Source organism: Oncorhynchus mykiss, chromosome 11 (genome assembly GCF_013265735.2).
Source record: "Oncorhynchus mykiss isolate Arlee chromosome 11, USDA_OmykA_1.1, whole genome shotgun sequence".
Taxonomy (NCBI): domain Eukaryota; kingdom Metazoa; phylum Chordata; class Actinopteri; order Salmoniformes; family Salmonidae; genus Oncorhynchus; species Oncorhynchus mykiss.
Genome location: NC_048575.1, coordinates 19,724,507 through 19,738,080, shown reverse-complemented (window position 1 = coordinate 19,738,080; position 13,574 = coordinate 19,724,507). Strand labels below are relative to the sequence as shown.

The 13,574-nt window shown below is 45.4% G+C and overlaps 1 protein-coding gene across 1 annotated transcript; it reads right to left on the bottom strand.

Annotated features, from left to right (window-relative positions):
- Nucleotides 1-3,781: 3,781 nt before the first annotated feature.
- Nucleotides 3,782-12,812, bottom strand: plcxd2 (phosphatidylinositol-specific phospholipase C, X domain containing 2). Its single transcript, XM_021622342.2, has 7 exons — nt 12,710-12,812; nt 10,682-10,818; nt 10,471-10,590; nt 10,148-10,357; nt 5,068-5,178; nt 4,798-4,928; nt 3,782-4,051 (listed from the first exon to the last, which is right to left on the bottom strand). Exons 1-7 carry the CDS (start codon nt 12,810-12,812, stop codon nt 3,913-3,915), a joined length of 951 nt encoding a protein of 316 aa, XP_021478017.1. The 3' UTR covers nt 3,782-3,912.
- Between the last annotated feature and the right edge of the window lie 762 nt (nt 12,813-13,574).

The window sequence follows — 13,574 nt, the reverse complement described above, 5'->3', positions numbered from 1 at the left end:
TGGTCATTAATATGGAGTTGGTTCCCCCTTTGCTGCTATAACAGCCTCCACTCTTCTGAGAAGGCTTTCCACTAGATGTTGGAACATTTCTGCGGGGACTTACTTCCATTCAGACACAAGAGCAGTAGTGAGGTTGGGCGCTGATGTTGGGCTATTAGGCCTGGCTCGCAGTCGGCGTTCCAATTCATCCCAAAGGTGTTTGATGGGTTGAGGTCAGGGCTCTGTGCAGGCCAGTCAAGTTTTTCCACACCGATCTCGACATCCTATTTCTGTATGGACCTCACTTTGTTCACATGGGCATTGTTATGCTAAAACAGGAAAGGGCCTTGCAGAAAATGTTGCCACAAAGTTAGAAGCACAGAATCGTCTAGAATGTCATTGTATGGTGTAGCGTTAAGATTTCCCTTCACTGGAACTAAGGGGCCTAGACCGGACCATGAAAAACAGCCCCAGACCATTATTCCTCCTCCACCAAACGTTACAGTTGTCACTATGCATTGGGGCAGGTAACATTCCCCTGGCATCCGCCAAACCCAGATTTGTCCGTGGACTGCCAGATGGTGAAGCGTGATTCCTCCCTCCAGAGAATGCATTTCCACTGCTCCAGAGTCCAATGGTGGCGAGCTTTACACCACTCCAGCCGACACTTGGCATTGCACATGGTGATCTTAGGCTTGTGTGCGGCTGCTCGGCCATGGAAACCCATTTCATGAAGCACCCCGACAAACAGTTATTGTGTTGACGTTGCTTCCAGAGGCAGTTTGGAACTCGGTAGTGAGTGTTGCAACCGAGGACAGACGATTTTTATGCGCTACGTGCTTCAGCACTCAGCGGTCCTGTTCTGTGAGCTTATGTTGCCTACCACTTCGCGGCTGAGCTGTTGTTGCTCTTAGACATTTCCACTTCACAATAACAGCAATTACAGTTGACCGGGGGCAGCTCTAGCAGGGCAGAAATTTGACGAACTGACTTGTTTGAAAGGTGGCATCCTATGACGGTGCCACATTGAAAGTCACTGAGCTCTTCAGTAAGGCAATTCTACTGCCAGTGCTTGTCTATGGAGATTGAATGTCTGTGTGCTCGATTTTATACACCTGTCAGCAACAAATCCACTGACTTGAAGGGGTGTCCACATACTTTTGTATATATATATATATATGTATTAAGGGGGGCCAGGTGCACCCTATCAATCAGGGGCCCTAAGCGACCGCATATGCCTAGAGCCAGCCCTGATGTAGGTATACTCTACCAGAAATCAACAGACTTTACATAACCTAGTTGTCCAGCCTTAACTACCAAGTCATCCTACTTGTCATTGAACGATAAACATACAATTGAGTTCCTGTAGTCCAGGTGGCTTTTTGATAACTGCTGCGTAAAGTAAACAAACAAATAGCTTTATAAAATATGTTGCTTAATAATTATTGTCCATTCTTTGGTAGGTATAGCAAAGATTGGCCAGTGTTTGAGTTCTCCATGGGGGCCTCCTCCCATCTGGAGGAACTGAACTTTCACGATGACATCATCGTAGGGAAACACAGACCCTGGCGGCAGAGAGATGGCCATGGAATGTTGGACAGCATTCTACAGTGAATTTCACAATTCCCAAGTGATTCCGTGGAGGGGCAGGGAGGGTGGGCACTCCACAACATAGCTGTTATGACAGGGATGCCGCTTGGAATCAGGGGCTCTTTGCCTTGTAATTCCAGAAAAACACGTTATTCAGACAAATCTCAGTGTTTAGGTTAGGAAACACATTTCGGCTAAAGATTGTTGAGTGAAGTCTGTAACAAACTGTCAGTCAAAGAGAAGCCCAATGAGAGGGCTCTGCAGTAGTTACCCTTAGGCAAAGATCTAGAATCAGCTTATCCTCTCCTAACTCCTAACTTGCTCTATTAGAGGGGAAACAGTTAAACTGACCACAGATCAGTGTCTGGGACAACTGCACACTGCTCCAGAGGGTTAGAGTGTGTACAATCCAGAATGGTTTGGGTAGGTTCCGTGTGGTTTGGTGTGATTCCAAGCTGCATTTAACCAGTTCCATCTCAATATCTCTCCCTCCCTCCATTATCTCTTCTCTACACACAGTCACAGCATCATACTAGGCCATTACATTTGACACCTCTCATAATGAGTTAAATAAATCCTGCCACACAGAGCGAGGCCTGGAGTCCCCTGATCTGGATGTGATTATCATCGCCTGCCCTGACATCCATAACCTACTACCAAGGCCCTACGTCAGAATGCTCTTGTACCCACTGAAGCGAGGGTCCCTTTGGGGTCGAGAAACCCTGACTCTCCCTGGAGACCTGGGGAACTGACTGGGATCATCGGGACCAGAGAGAAAGAGAGAGAAAGAGAGAGAGAGAGAGAGAGAGAGAGAGAGAGAGAGAGAGAGAGAGAGAGAGAGAGAAACCAGAACAAACAAATAACAGAGGAACGCGTCTGTCTTTCTTCGTCCATTTGAGACGCTCCACTCCCACAAGCCTCTGTGGTATGTGTAATGACTCTACAATTAGTGTGTGTGTGTGTGTGTGTGTGTGTGCATGTGCATGTGTGATACTGAGAGCAAGAGCGTCAACAATGCGGTTTGGCCTGAGAGAGAGACACACACACCCACACACCAGTTGAGAAAAAGGGAAGGAACATCTAGTCAAATGGCTACCCAGACTATTTGCATTGCCGCCCCCCCTCCCCCTCCACCCCACTGCCACTTTCTGTTGTCATCTATGCATAGTCACTTTAATTAACTCTACCTACATGTACATACTACCTCAACTAACTGGTAACCCTGCACATTGACTCTGTACTGGCACCCCCCTGTATACATTGTTATTTTTTACTGCTGCTCTTCAATTACTTGTTACTTTTATCTCTTATTCTTATCTGTATTTTTTTAAACTGCACTGCTGGTTAGAGGCTTGTAAGTAAGCATTTCACTGTAAGGTGTATTGTTGTATTCGGCGCATGTGACTAATACAATTTGATTTGATTTGAAAAAGGGAGGGAGCTAAAATGAAAACATCTTTCCCAATAAGGGAGAATAAAACGAGATCCTCACTGCCTGCAGACAGCAGCTGTGCTGATACAATCTCTCTCTCTATTTCTCTCTCTCTCTCTTTTTCTCTCATACACACACACTTTCTTTCCTCCTTGATTCTTATTCTTTCTTTGAGTGCCTCTCTATCGCTCTTCCCCATTCTGTCTGCCCTTGTCTGGGTCTCCACCTCTCTTCTCCTCCTCTCTCCCTCCCATCATTCCCCTCCAGGAGGACCACAGAAATGTACAGTTAGTCTGGGAGTTTTTCTCTGTGTCAGTGTGATAATCAGTGGACTGCCACAAGCCACATACACACACACACACACACACACACACACACACACACACACACACACACACACGCACACGCACACGCACACGCACACGCACATCCAGACAGCTGTGTGTGAGTGGCTGTAGCCAGACTTTCATTGCTAGTTATAAATTAAGATAACATTGCTATGATCTATCTTGAATGTGTTATCATAATAACTGCATGTCAACACACAGCTGTAAACTGCTACCATTGAAATAGTGTTAAATCTGTGTGTGTGTGTGTGTTTAAGCAGTCTCAGCCCTTGTACATTGCTATACTTATAAGCGCAATATGTGAATCTCTGTGGTCATTTTCCGGACCATGATCAGTCAATACTGGTCATGTGAGCTTTAAGTGCATGAGATAGTCACGTGATGTATGTCTGAGTGTCCCATTATCACGTGTCCCAGAGTGTCTGGTCATGTGATCAGTGATGCAGCTGCCATGATGGGTAAAACGGAACCGTGAAAAGATCCAAGTGGGTTTCTTTTCGACTCATATCCAGTCTACTCATTCTGACTCTATGGTGGCGTTAGTCAGGTTTTTTTGCGGTCCTGTTAGTTGAGCAGGAGGTTGTTGAGGTTGATGACTGTGTTGGCGAAGTCAGTCAGTTCCACAAAGTCAGAGGTGATGATGTTAATCCCATCAACACCGGGTTTCTGGGTCTCGACCCACGTTAATATGATGGGAAGGTTCCTGAGAAGGGGAGAAGGACGGGAAGAGGGGGGAGATGATAATGGGAGGAAGGGGGAGTGGAAGAGAGAAAAGAAGGAGTGTAAGAGCTGTTGTGTCTGAGTCAGACTATAGTTATTGTATCCAAAGCATTGTTTAAGTTTGGAGCTCTCGCTGTTTTAGTTATGGGTGCATTTCAGCAAACACACACACACACACACACACACACACACACACACAACGGCCAGGGTCGTATCAGTGATAGAGCCCTTAACCTTCCACTAAGCCCCTGCAGCCGTCAGGACAAAACCAGGAAGTGGGAATGTTTATCCTGTGATAATAAGCCATCTTGTTTCCGTGGATATGCAAAATTAGGCCATTTCCTCCCAGCCTGCCGTCTCCACTAAATATCCGCTTCAGAGTCGCTTCTAGACACTCATCTATGGTCAGATTTCTGTTGTCATCTCTTAATGGTTAATGTGAGGATTTATGGAGAGCAACCCGATCCTAGATCTGTACCTAAGGGCAACTACCTGGAGAGTCTAACTAACAATTACCCTTACAGTTTACCTTCCCCAAGTCCTACCTTTAAGTATTAGGGGGAGACGCCAAACTGACCTTAGATTAGTCTGTGTTTAGGGTCTTCACCCTACTGGGAGTCTGACCGACTGATAAGCTGACAAAACTGACTGTGTATACCGCCCTCTGCTGGCTGCTATCAGAATACATACTATACGCTCAGTACACACAGAAACACTAATAACACACACCTCTCAACTAGGTAGTTGCGTAGCCCCTTGACCAGGCCCTTGACAATGGTCTTGACTCTGGGGGTGAGGATGGCCTGAGTCACGTGGAAGGACCCCATCTTAGCCCTCTCACCTAGTGTTGTCTCCAGGAACTAGAATCATAATCGTAATCATTATCAACATCAGTTGGATTTATATAGAATTTTTATATGAGATTTATCCCCTTATCTCATCCACTACAAAATACACACACACACACACACACACACACACACACACACACACACTGACCTGAAAGAGTTTGGTGGTGTCTGTAGTGTTAGCCCAAGGAGCTGGACACTTGTTGCCCGGCCATATCAATGGACAGCTCTCAGCTGACGGGTGGTGGTAGAATACTATGACCTGGGACACACAAGACTCAGACTCACTCTCAGAACATTTCGTTTTCACACCTTAACCCTTAATCTGTCTATCTGCTAATTCATAATTATGACTCACCTGTTGTACCGGTCTCGTCAACTGTCTGATTACTACACACCTGTCAGCCAGGTAATCTGGCTCTAGAATCGAGATTAGGGTCACAGAACATACTAACAACAGAAACTCACCTGACCACATCTCCAAATGAGATGTTTCTGATAAACGCACACACACACACACACACACACACACACACACACACACAAGAACAAAGGCGGAGAGTTCTGGTTTATGACCAATAACAAGTGGTGCGATGGGGAAACGTACAGGAATTTACAAGATTTTGCTCACCCAACTTGGAATAATTGGTCATCAAATGTTGTCCTTTTTACCTTCCGAGAGAGTTCTTAGGGATTATCACCATGGCTGTGTACATCCTTCCCCAAGCCGACACACGGCTGTGTACATCCCGCCCCCAAGCCGACACACGGCTGTGTACATCCCGCCCCCAAGCCGACACACGGCTGTGTACATCCCGCCCCCAAGCCGACACACGGCTGTGTACATCCTTCCCCAAGCCGACACACTTCTGTGTACATCTCGCCCCCAAGCCGACACACGGCTGTGTACATCCCGCCCCCAAGCCGACACACGGTTGTGTAGATCCCGCCCCCAAGCCGACACACGGCTGTGTACATCCGGCCCCAAGCCGACACACGGCTGTGTACATCCTTCCCCAAGCCGACACACGGCTGTGTACATCCTTCCCCAAGCTGACACACGGCTGTGTACATCCTTCCCCAAGCCGACACACGGCTGTGTACATCCCGCCCCCAAGCCGACACACGGCTGTGTACATCCGGCCCCAAGCCGACACACGGTTGTGTACATCCTTCCCCAAGCCGACACACAGCTGTGTACATCCCTCCCCAAGCCGACACATGGTTGTGTACATCCTTCCCCAAGCCGACACACAGCTGTGTACATCCTTCCCCAAGCCGACACACTGCTGTGTACATCCCGCCCCAAGCCGACACATGGCTGTGTACATCCGGCCCCAAGCCGACACCAAAAATGCACTCAAAGATCTTTATTGGACCCTGGACAAGCTGGAGAACGCGTACCTGCAGCGTTCATTGTTGCAGGGGACTTTAGCAAAAGTAATTTGAGAACCGTGCTCCCAAATTAATATAAACACATTGACTTTCCAACTCATGGAGATTCAATGCTGGACCACTGCTACACACCTTTTCGACACGAGTATAAGGCCATCTCCCGTCCTCCTTTAGGCAAATCTGACCATGACTACATTTAGCTCCTTCCCGCCTATAAACAAAGACTCAAGGAAAGTTCCAGTGGTCAGGTCTGTACATGCTGGTCTGACCCATCAGAATCCAGGTTCCAACTGTTTTGATCACGTCGACTGGAATATGTTCTGGGTTATTTCTGGCGATAACATCAATGAATAAGCAGACCCAGTCACCGGATTCATAAAATTATGTGATATCCTCCCCACCCCCTCAACAGACATCTACCCCAATGGAAATTTGTGACCGATTGGCTCAATTCGGTCTTATGTAGCAAACTTTGTGTTTTTAACATTGGATATCATGTTATCATACACTACAGTTGAGGAACAATGGGATAGTAATTATTTTGAGAAAATGTCCCTTGAATGTTTTGGTACACCTACTGAAGAGCTCTTCTTTGTCTACATCCATTCAGCATCGTTCACACCCCCTTAAGCTTAGCCCCACCCATCTCTTTAAGGATTCACATGTGCGGCCATGTGCTAAACAGTGAGTACGGTAGTATTTTAAACAACCCAAGACTAAAGGCTGGTTTATATTATGTCTATCGACATGTCTGTATACAGTTTTCGCAGTGACATCATGAACATTCTATTGTCATCCAACATCAAACTTGTTGTTGTCGTTATGAACAATTATAAACCCAAAAACGACAGCAGCCTGGTGGTCCAAAATAGCATAACTGGTGTATTTTAACAGCAATAAACCCACCCGTTTAAAAATATGTCAATCTAGCGAACCAGGCAACTAAAAACAACTTTCTAAACAATGTTTTGGTTAGTTTCTAGTTTGCTAGCTAGCTAGATAACGTTAAGTTAGCTGGCCAGCCAGTTCAAATAATGACCATATCATATAGCTGACAACTCCTTAACTTTAGCTCATTTGCATTCATTATTACAGGAAAATAAACTTACAAGATCATTATTTACAAGTTAATGGAAAGCTAATTACAGAAAATAGTGAGTGTGACGAAATAAAAGCAGGCATTCTACCAGAGAATTTTTGAACTTGGACACTGTCTCATTGGCCTAACTTTATATCCTAATTTGACTTTGGTGCAGGTCATGTTCTTCACATTACCGTCTCTGGTAAACACATACTATATCAAATCCAATCTATGTTTATTTGTCCCATGCACAGGATACAGAAGGTGTAAACAGTACAGTGAAATGGTTACCTGCATAGTGGAGTCCTTTGTTTAGACATGTAGCTAGCTAGCTAAACAACTAACCATAATCCCAACTCATAACGTAACTACACTGCATGAATCTACAGGTAGCTAAAGCTAACCAACTACACTGAACAAAAATATAAACTCAAAATGTAAAGAGCTGCATTAAAAGATCCCAGAAATGTTCCATACTCATAAATATTTCTCTCAATTTTTGGGCACAAATTTGTTTACATCACCGTTAGTGAACATTTTATCCTTTGTCAAGATAATCCATCCATCTGACAGGTGTGGCATATCAAGAAGCTGATTAAACAGCATGATTATTATACAGGTGCACCTTGTGATGGGGACAGTAAAAGGCCACTCTAAAATGTGTTGTTTTGTCACGCAACACAATGCCACAGATGTCTCAAGTTTTGAGGGAGCGTGCAATTGGCATGCTGACTGCAGGAATGTCCACCAGAGCTGTTGCCAGATAATTTTATGTTAATTTCTCGAACATAAGCCGCCTCCAACGTCATTTTAGAGAATTTGGCAGTACGTCCAACCTCAGACCGCGTCAGCTCAGGACCTCCACATCTGGTTTCTTCACCTGCGGGATTGTCAGAGGGGGGTAAGTGGGGTGCTGAGGAGTATTGCTGTTTTCCCTTTTGTGGGGAAAACAAATTCTGATTGGCTGGTGTCACGCCCTGACCTTAGTTATCTTTGTTTTCTTTATTATTTTGGTTAGGTCAGGGCGTGACTAGGGTGGGTATGTTAGTTTTTGTATTTTCTAGGGGATTTTGTATATCTAGGGTTTTTTGTAAGTCTAGGTATTTGTATGTCTATGGTGGCCTGAATTGGTTCCCAATCAGAGGCAGCTGTTTATCGTTGTCTCTGATTGGGGACCATATTTAGGTAGCCATATTCCCTTGGGTATTTTGTGGGTTCTTGTCTATGTGTAGTTGCCTGTCAGCACTTGTTTATATAGCTTCACATTCATTTAGTTATTTTGTTAGTTTGTTCAGTGTTCTTTCTTCATTAAAATAAGTATGTACGTGTACAGCGCTGCGCCTTGGTCTCCTCCATACAACGAACGTGACAGGCTGGGCCTGGCTCTACAGTGGGTAAACCATGGCTGCACCCCTCCCAGTCATGTGAAATCCATGAATTAGGGCCTAATTTATTTCAATTGACAGATTTCCTTATATGAACTAAAATTGTTGCATTTATATTTTGTTCAGTATAGGCTCAATGTTAGCTAGCTAGCTAAAAGTACACTTTAACTTGCAATAAAAACAACTTTCTGACAAAATATGAAACATATAATATCTGCAAATGTAGCTAGCTCTCTTACCCGTAGAAGGATGAATGCTTCTCCCTCTGTCACAGATGCCATGGTTGCCAATAGTTTGAAGATGGAATCCGGAGACAGGTGTTTTGTATATTAGCCTTATTTGTTCTCAACTCAATTCTCACTTGCAATCACGCCTGAATTTTCTCAGTCTCCTTAGCTATCATACTCGGCTTCCACTGGGCATTCCACTAACTTCAAAGCTCGATCCTCCAGAAAGTGGAGAGCCTTAGCAACACTTTTGCAGTTCTTCGTGATATCTTTCAAAAACGCCACGTTAGAAAATATTACCTACACATACTGCAGCTATTGTTGTAGACAAAAGCGTGCTACATGGCAGACTAATCCAAACTCCTCTCTCGGCATGTCCACCCCATCCATTATCTCACCCAATCATGGCTAGCGGGAAGGTTCCTGTCTTTTTCTGTGGCTAAACCAACTAGGCTCATTATTTAACAATTGTATTCGTATTTACAGATGGCATACAATTTTGTTATTAAAGCACATGAAAGTTCACATGTTCCAGAAGGCATTTCTGCCAAAACACACATTTGAATAAAACCTAATTACGTTCAAATCCCCCCCCCCCCCCCCCCCCACACACACACACACACACACACACACACACACACACACACACACACACACACACACACACACACACACACACACACACACACACACACACACACACACTCACACACTCACACAGACACACACACAGAGGGATACAAATACCAACACTGTTCTTTCCCAAGCACTCTCAAACACAAGTGCAAACAAAACACACACACCAACTGCCTCCTGACTTAATCTTCTGTCATCCATTAAGACTTACTGGCCGCTTACAGACCGAAATAGCTGTGTGTGTGTGAGAAAGAGAGCAAGAGAGACAAAGAGAATCAATGTCTGTGAGATGAGATCCCTGATTGACAGGTTGAAATAGCTGCAGCAGCATTTAGTAAGCAATCCACTTTAGCTTCTACTGAAATCCTGACTCCACTATTACTCTAAGGTGTCACACACACTCAACTTATAGATGACTGGGTCTTACTATCAGAGGTTCAACTATATCTGTAAGTGGAGGACGTGGAGGAGTGTTCACAGTTTCTGACCTCACCCTGTCTGTCTCACCTGGTACTTGTTCTCCCAGAGATAGTCCAGGGTGATCTCCTCAACTACGCCGATCTTGCAGAGTTTAGGTCCGAACACTTCCTGGAGCATGTTGATGAGGTAGGTGTGATGCTCCATCCCCATGGCGTAGTGATGGTTAAAGTCCAGGAACACCATCTCCTTACCATGGGCGTCCAGGAAAGAGTTAATGTCCGACAGACCGTCACGCACCTGAGAGAGAGTGAGAGAAGTCAATAGTAGGAGGAGACGTTTACGCTAGGTTTTCGTGTAATAACATGTTTATTGATCTTCTAGGTGTCTGGCTATGGGGTCAGTACATCCACCTTGTGTCCAAACAGGCCATGGATGAAGTAGATCTCAGTACCAGACTCTCCAGGTTTGGATGACACACGCAGGTCAAAGTAACGAATCCCTGCATCCAGCTGCTCCTTAAACGTCAGGTTCTGGTGATAAAAGTCATATGCTGACAAAGACTGAGGATCCCATCTTTTCAATAGAGTATTGGTTAATCATCTGAACCAGTTGAACCCTCACCTGTGTCATGGACCACTTCTTCATGACTTTCTTGGAAACGAAACGGAAGGCTGTGGCCAGGTATTTGACTATGGCCTTCTGGTCAGGGCCCACCGGGGCCTTCACATCTACCCAGAAACTAAACGAGTCATGGGACCCTGAGAGAGAGGGATGAGGGGAGATTGGGAGAAGGAGGGGAGAGAGGAATGAGGAGGGTTGAGAGGGATGAGGAGGGGAGAGAGGGACGAGGAGGGGAGAGAGGGAGGAAGATGGGAGAGAGGGACGAGGAGGGGAGAGAGGGACGAGGAGGGGAGAGAGGGAGAAGGAGTGGAGAGAGGGAGGAGAGGGAGGAGGGGGAGAGGGAGGAAGATGGGAGAGAAGGATGAGGAGGGGAGAGAGGGAGGATGAGGGGAGAGAGGGAGGAAGATGGGAGAGAGGGAAGAGGAGTGGAGAGAGGGAGGAGAGGGAGGAGGGGGAGGGAGGGAGAGAGAGAGAGGAAGATGGGAGAGAAGGATGAGGAGGGGAGAGATGGAGGAGTAGGGGAGAGAGGGAGGAAGAGGGGAAAAGACAGATCAAGTGAGATAGAGAAAGATATGCCTTTTCAGTCTGGAAAAGGAAGTGAAGGTCCTTCTGCCGATCCTGTGAGTGGGCTAATCATCTACTTTTGTGCATTCTCCCTCCCTCTCTCTCTCTCTGTTTCTCTCTCCATCAAACACACAAACTCAGGTCTCATGCAGGTAGTACAGATTAACACCAAGAACCCTCTCTAAATCCATTAGGCTAGCCTCACTACATTGTAAACAAAACAAACACATGCATGCCACATCCGTCTCACATACACGTCACACAGAAAATCAGTCACACCCCAGTTCCCCAGACCCACAGGTGCTGCATCACTGTTTTTCTCTCTAGCCCAACAGTAGCCTACGCTGTTCTCAGACAGAGAAGGTGCAACTTAATTTAGCTAAAGTGTGGCTTTGCTGTTAAAACCATATAACCCCAGATAGACTTTACCAGTGGGAGGTCATAAACCAAGTCAGAGCCAACAGTCATCATTATACGCCTCATGTCGACCGACATATGACACCCCTACAACACACACACACACACACACATGTAAAGTGCCGTCAGAAATTATTCACACCACATGACTTTTTCTACATTTTTATGTGTTACATCCTGATTTAAAATCAAATCAAATTGAGATGTGTGTGTCTCTGGCCTACACACAAAACCCCATAATGTCAAAGTGGAATGATGTTTTTTGAAATTTTTACAAATTAATAAAAAATGAAAAACGTTAATGTTTTGAGTCAATAAGTATTATTGGCAAGCCTAAATAGGTTCAGGAGTAAAAAGGTGCTTAACAAGTCGCATAATAAAATGGCATGGACTCACTCTGTGTGCAATAATAGTGTTTAACATGATTTTCAAGGTCCCTCAGTCAAGTAGAGAATTTAAAACACAGATTATACCACAAAGACCAGCCAAAATCCTAGAGGAAAACCTGGTTCAGTCTACTTTCCAACAGACACTGGGAGACAAATTCACCTTTCAGCAGGACAATAACCGAAAACATGAGGTTATGTTACACTGGAGTTGCTTACCAAGACGACATTGAATGTTCCTGAGCGGCCTAGTTACAGTTTTGAAAATCTATGGCAAGACTATCTAGCACTGATTAACAACCAACTTGACAGAGCTTGAAGAATTTAAAAAATAATCAAATACTGTACAATCCAGGTGTGCAAAGCTCTTAGAGATTTACCCAGAAAGACTCACAGCTGTAATCGCTGCCAAAGGTGATTCTAACATGTATTGACTAAACCCAATCAAGATATTTTTGTTTGCTTGTTTTTTTTACAAATGTTAGAATTTTCTTCCAGTATTTTGAGTAGATCATCGACAAAAAATGACAATTACATCCATTTTAATTCCACTATGTAACACAACAAAATGTGGAAAAAGTCAAGGGGTGAATACTTTCTGAAGGCACTGTAAATAACAGATACAGTTAATTGTTTACATAACACACACGCGCGCGCTTACCGGGCACTGCAAGGTGCTTCAGGGGCATAGCTGTGAGCTCGGGGGAGAGTGAGCTCATCCAGTTGGCGTTTGAGGCACCAATACCCGTGGGCCGCGTCTTCATGGCGCCTCTCTGATCTCACCCCCCCCCCCCCCCCCCCTTAAAAACGTTAACCGTCAAATCCGGTATACCTGCTGCCGGTGTAATGCCAGTGTCCTCGCCACCCCCATGAGACTCACAGTAAAATAAATCATCCTGAGGTGAGGAGCAATGCCTCCTCGAGCCACCTGTGTATCTACCTGGCTCTTTACCAGTGGTGCGGAGCCCACCAGGGCAGCCGAAGTGCCTCCAACGGGCTAATGACGTTGACTAATCTTCTTAGACCGAAATTACACTCGTTATCCCCCCTCCCTTCTTCCCTCACTCCCTGCGTGCAGGTTTAAACCAGCAGGGCTTCCCTCAATGCGTGCTGTGCATTAGCCTACTCAGGCTCACCCTACTCACCACCGGAAACAGTGACAGATGGACAACGGCTTGGTCGGGGGTCTCTGTCCATCCTGGGGCAAAATCTTAAATGGCCATAAAAATGCTTGAGTGACCATCCATCATTAAAGTGACAAAATGTCACTGCAGAATATACTGTATGTGACTGGAGAGAGTAGGAGAGAGGTGGCACTAGGAGTGGGCCTAATCGCCTATACAAGTGACCTTGTGGTTCCATGGCAAGCACAAAGGCCTGCCTGTACAAATGGTCCACAGCATAGTGCACATAGTCTACTATGAAGTTTCATGTATCACTGCTAAATATTTTGGCAAATACTGGCAAAAAACAGCCCGCGAGTTATATTTTCTTTGCCCCCCAAGTTAAATTTTTTTTTAGAAAAG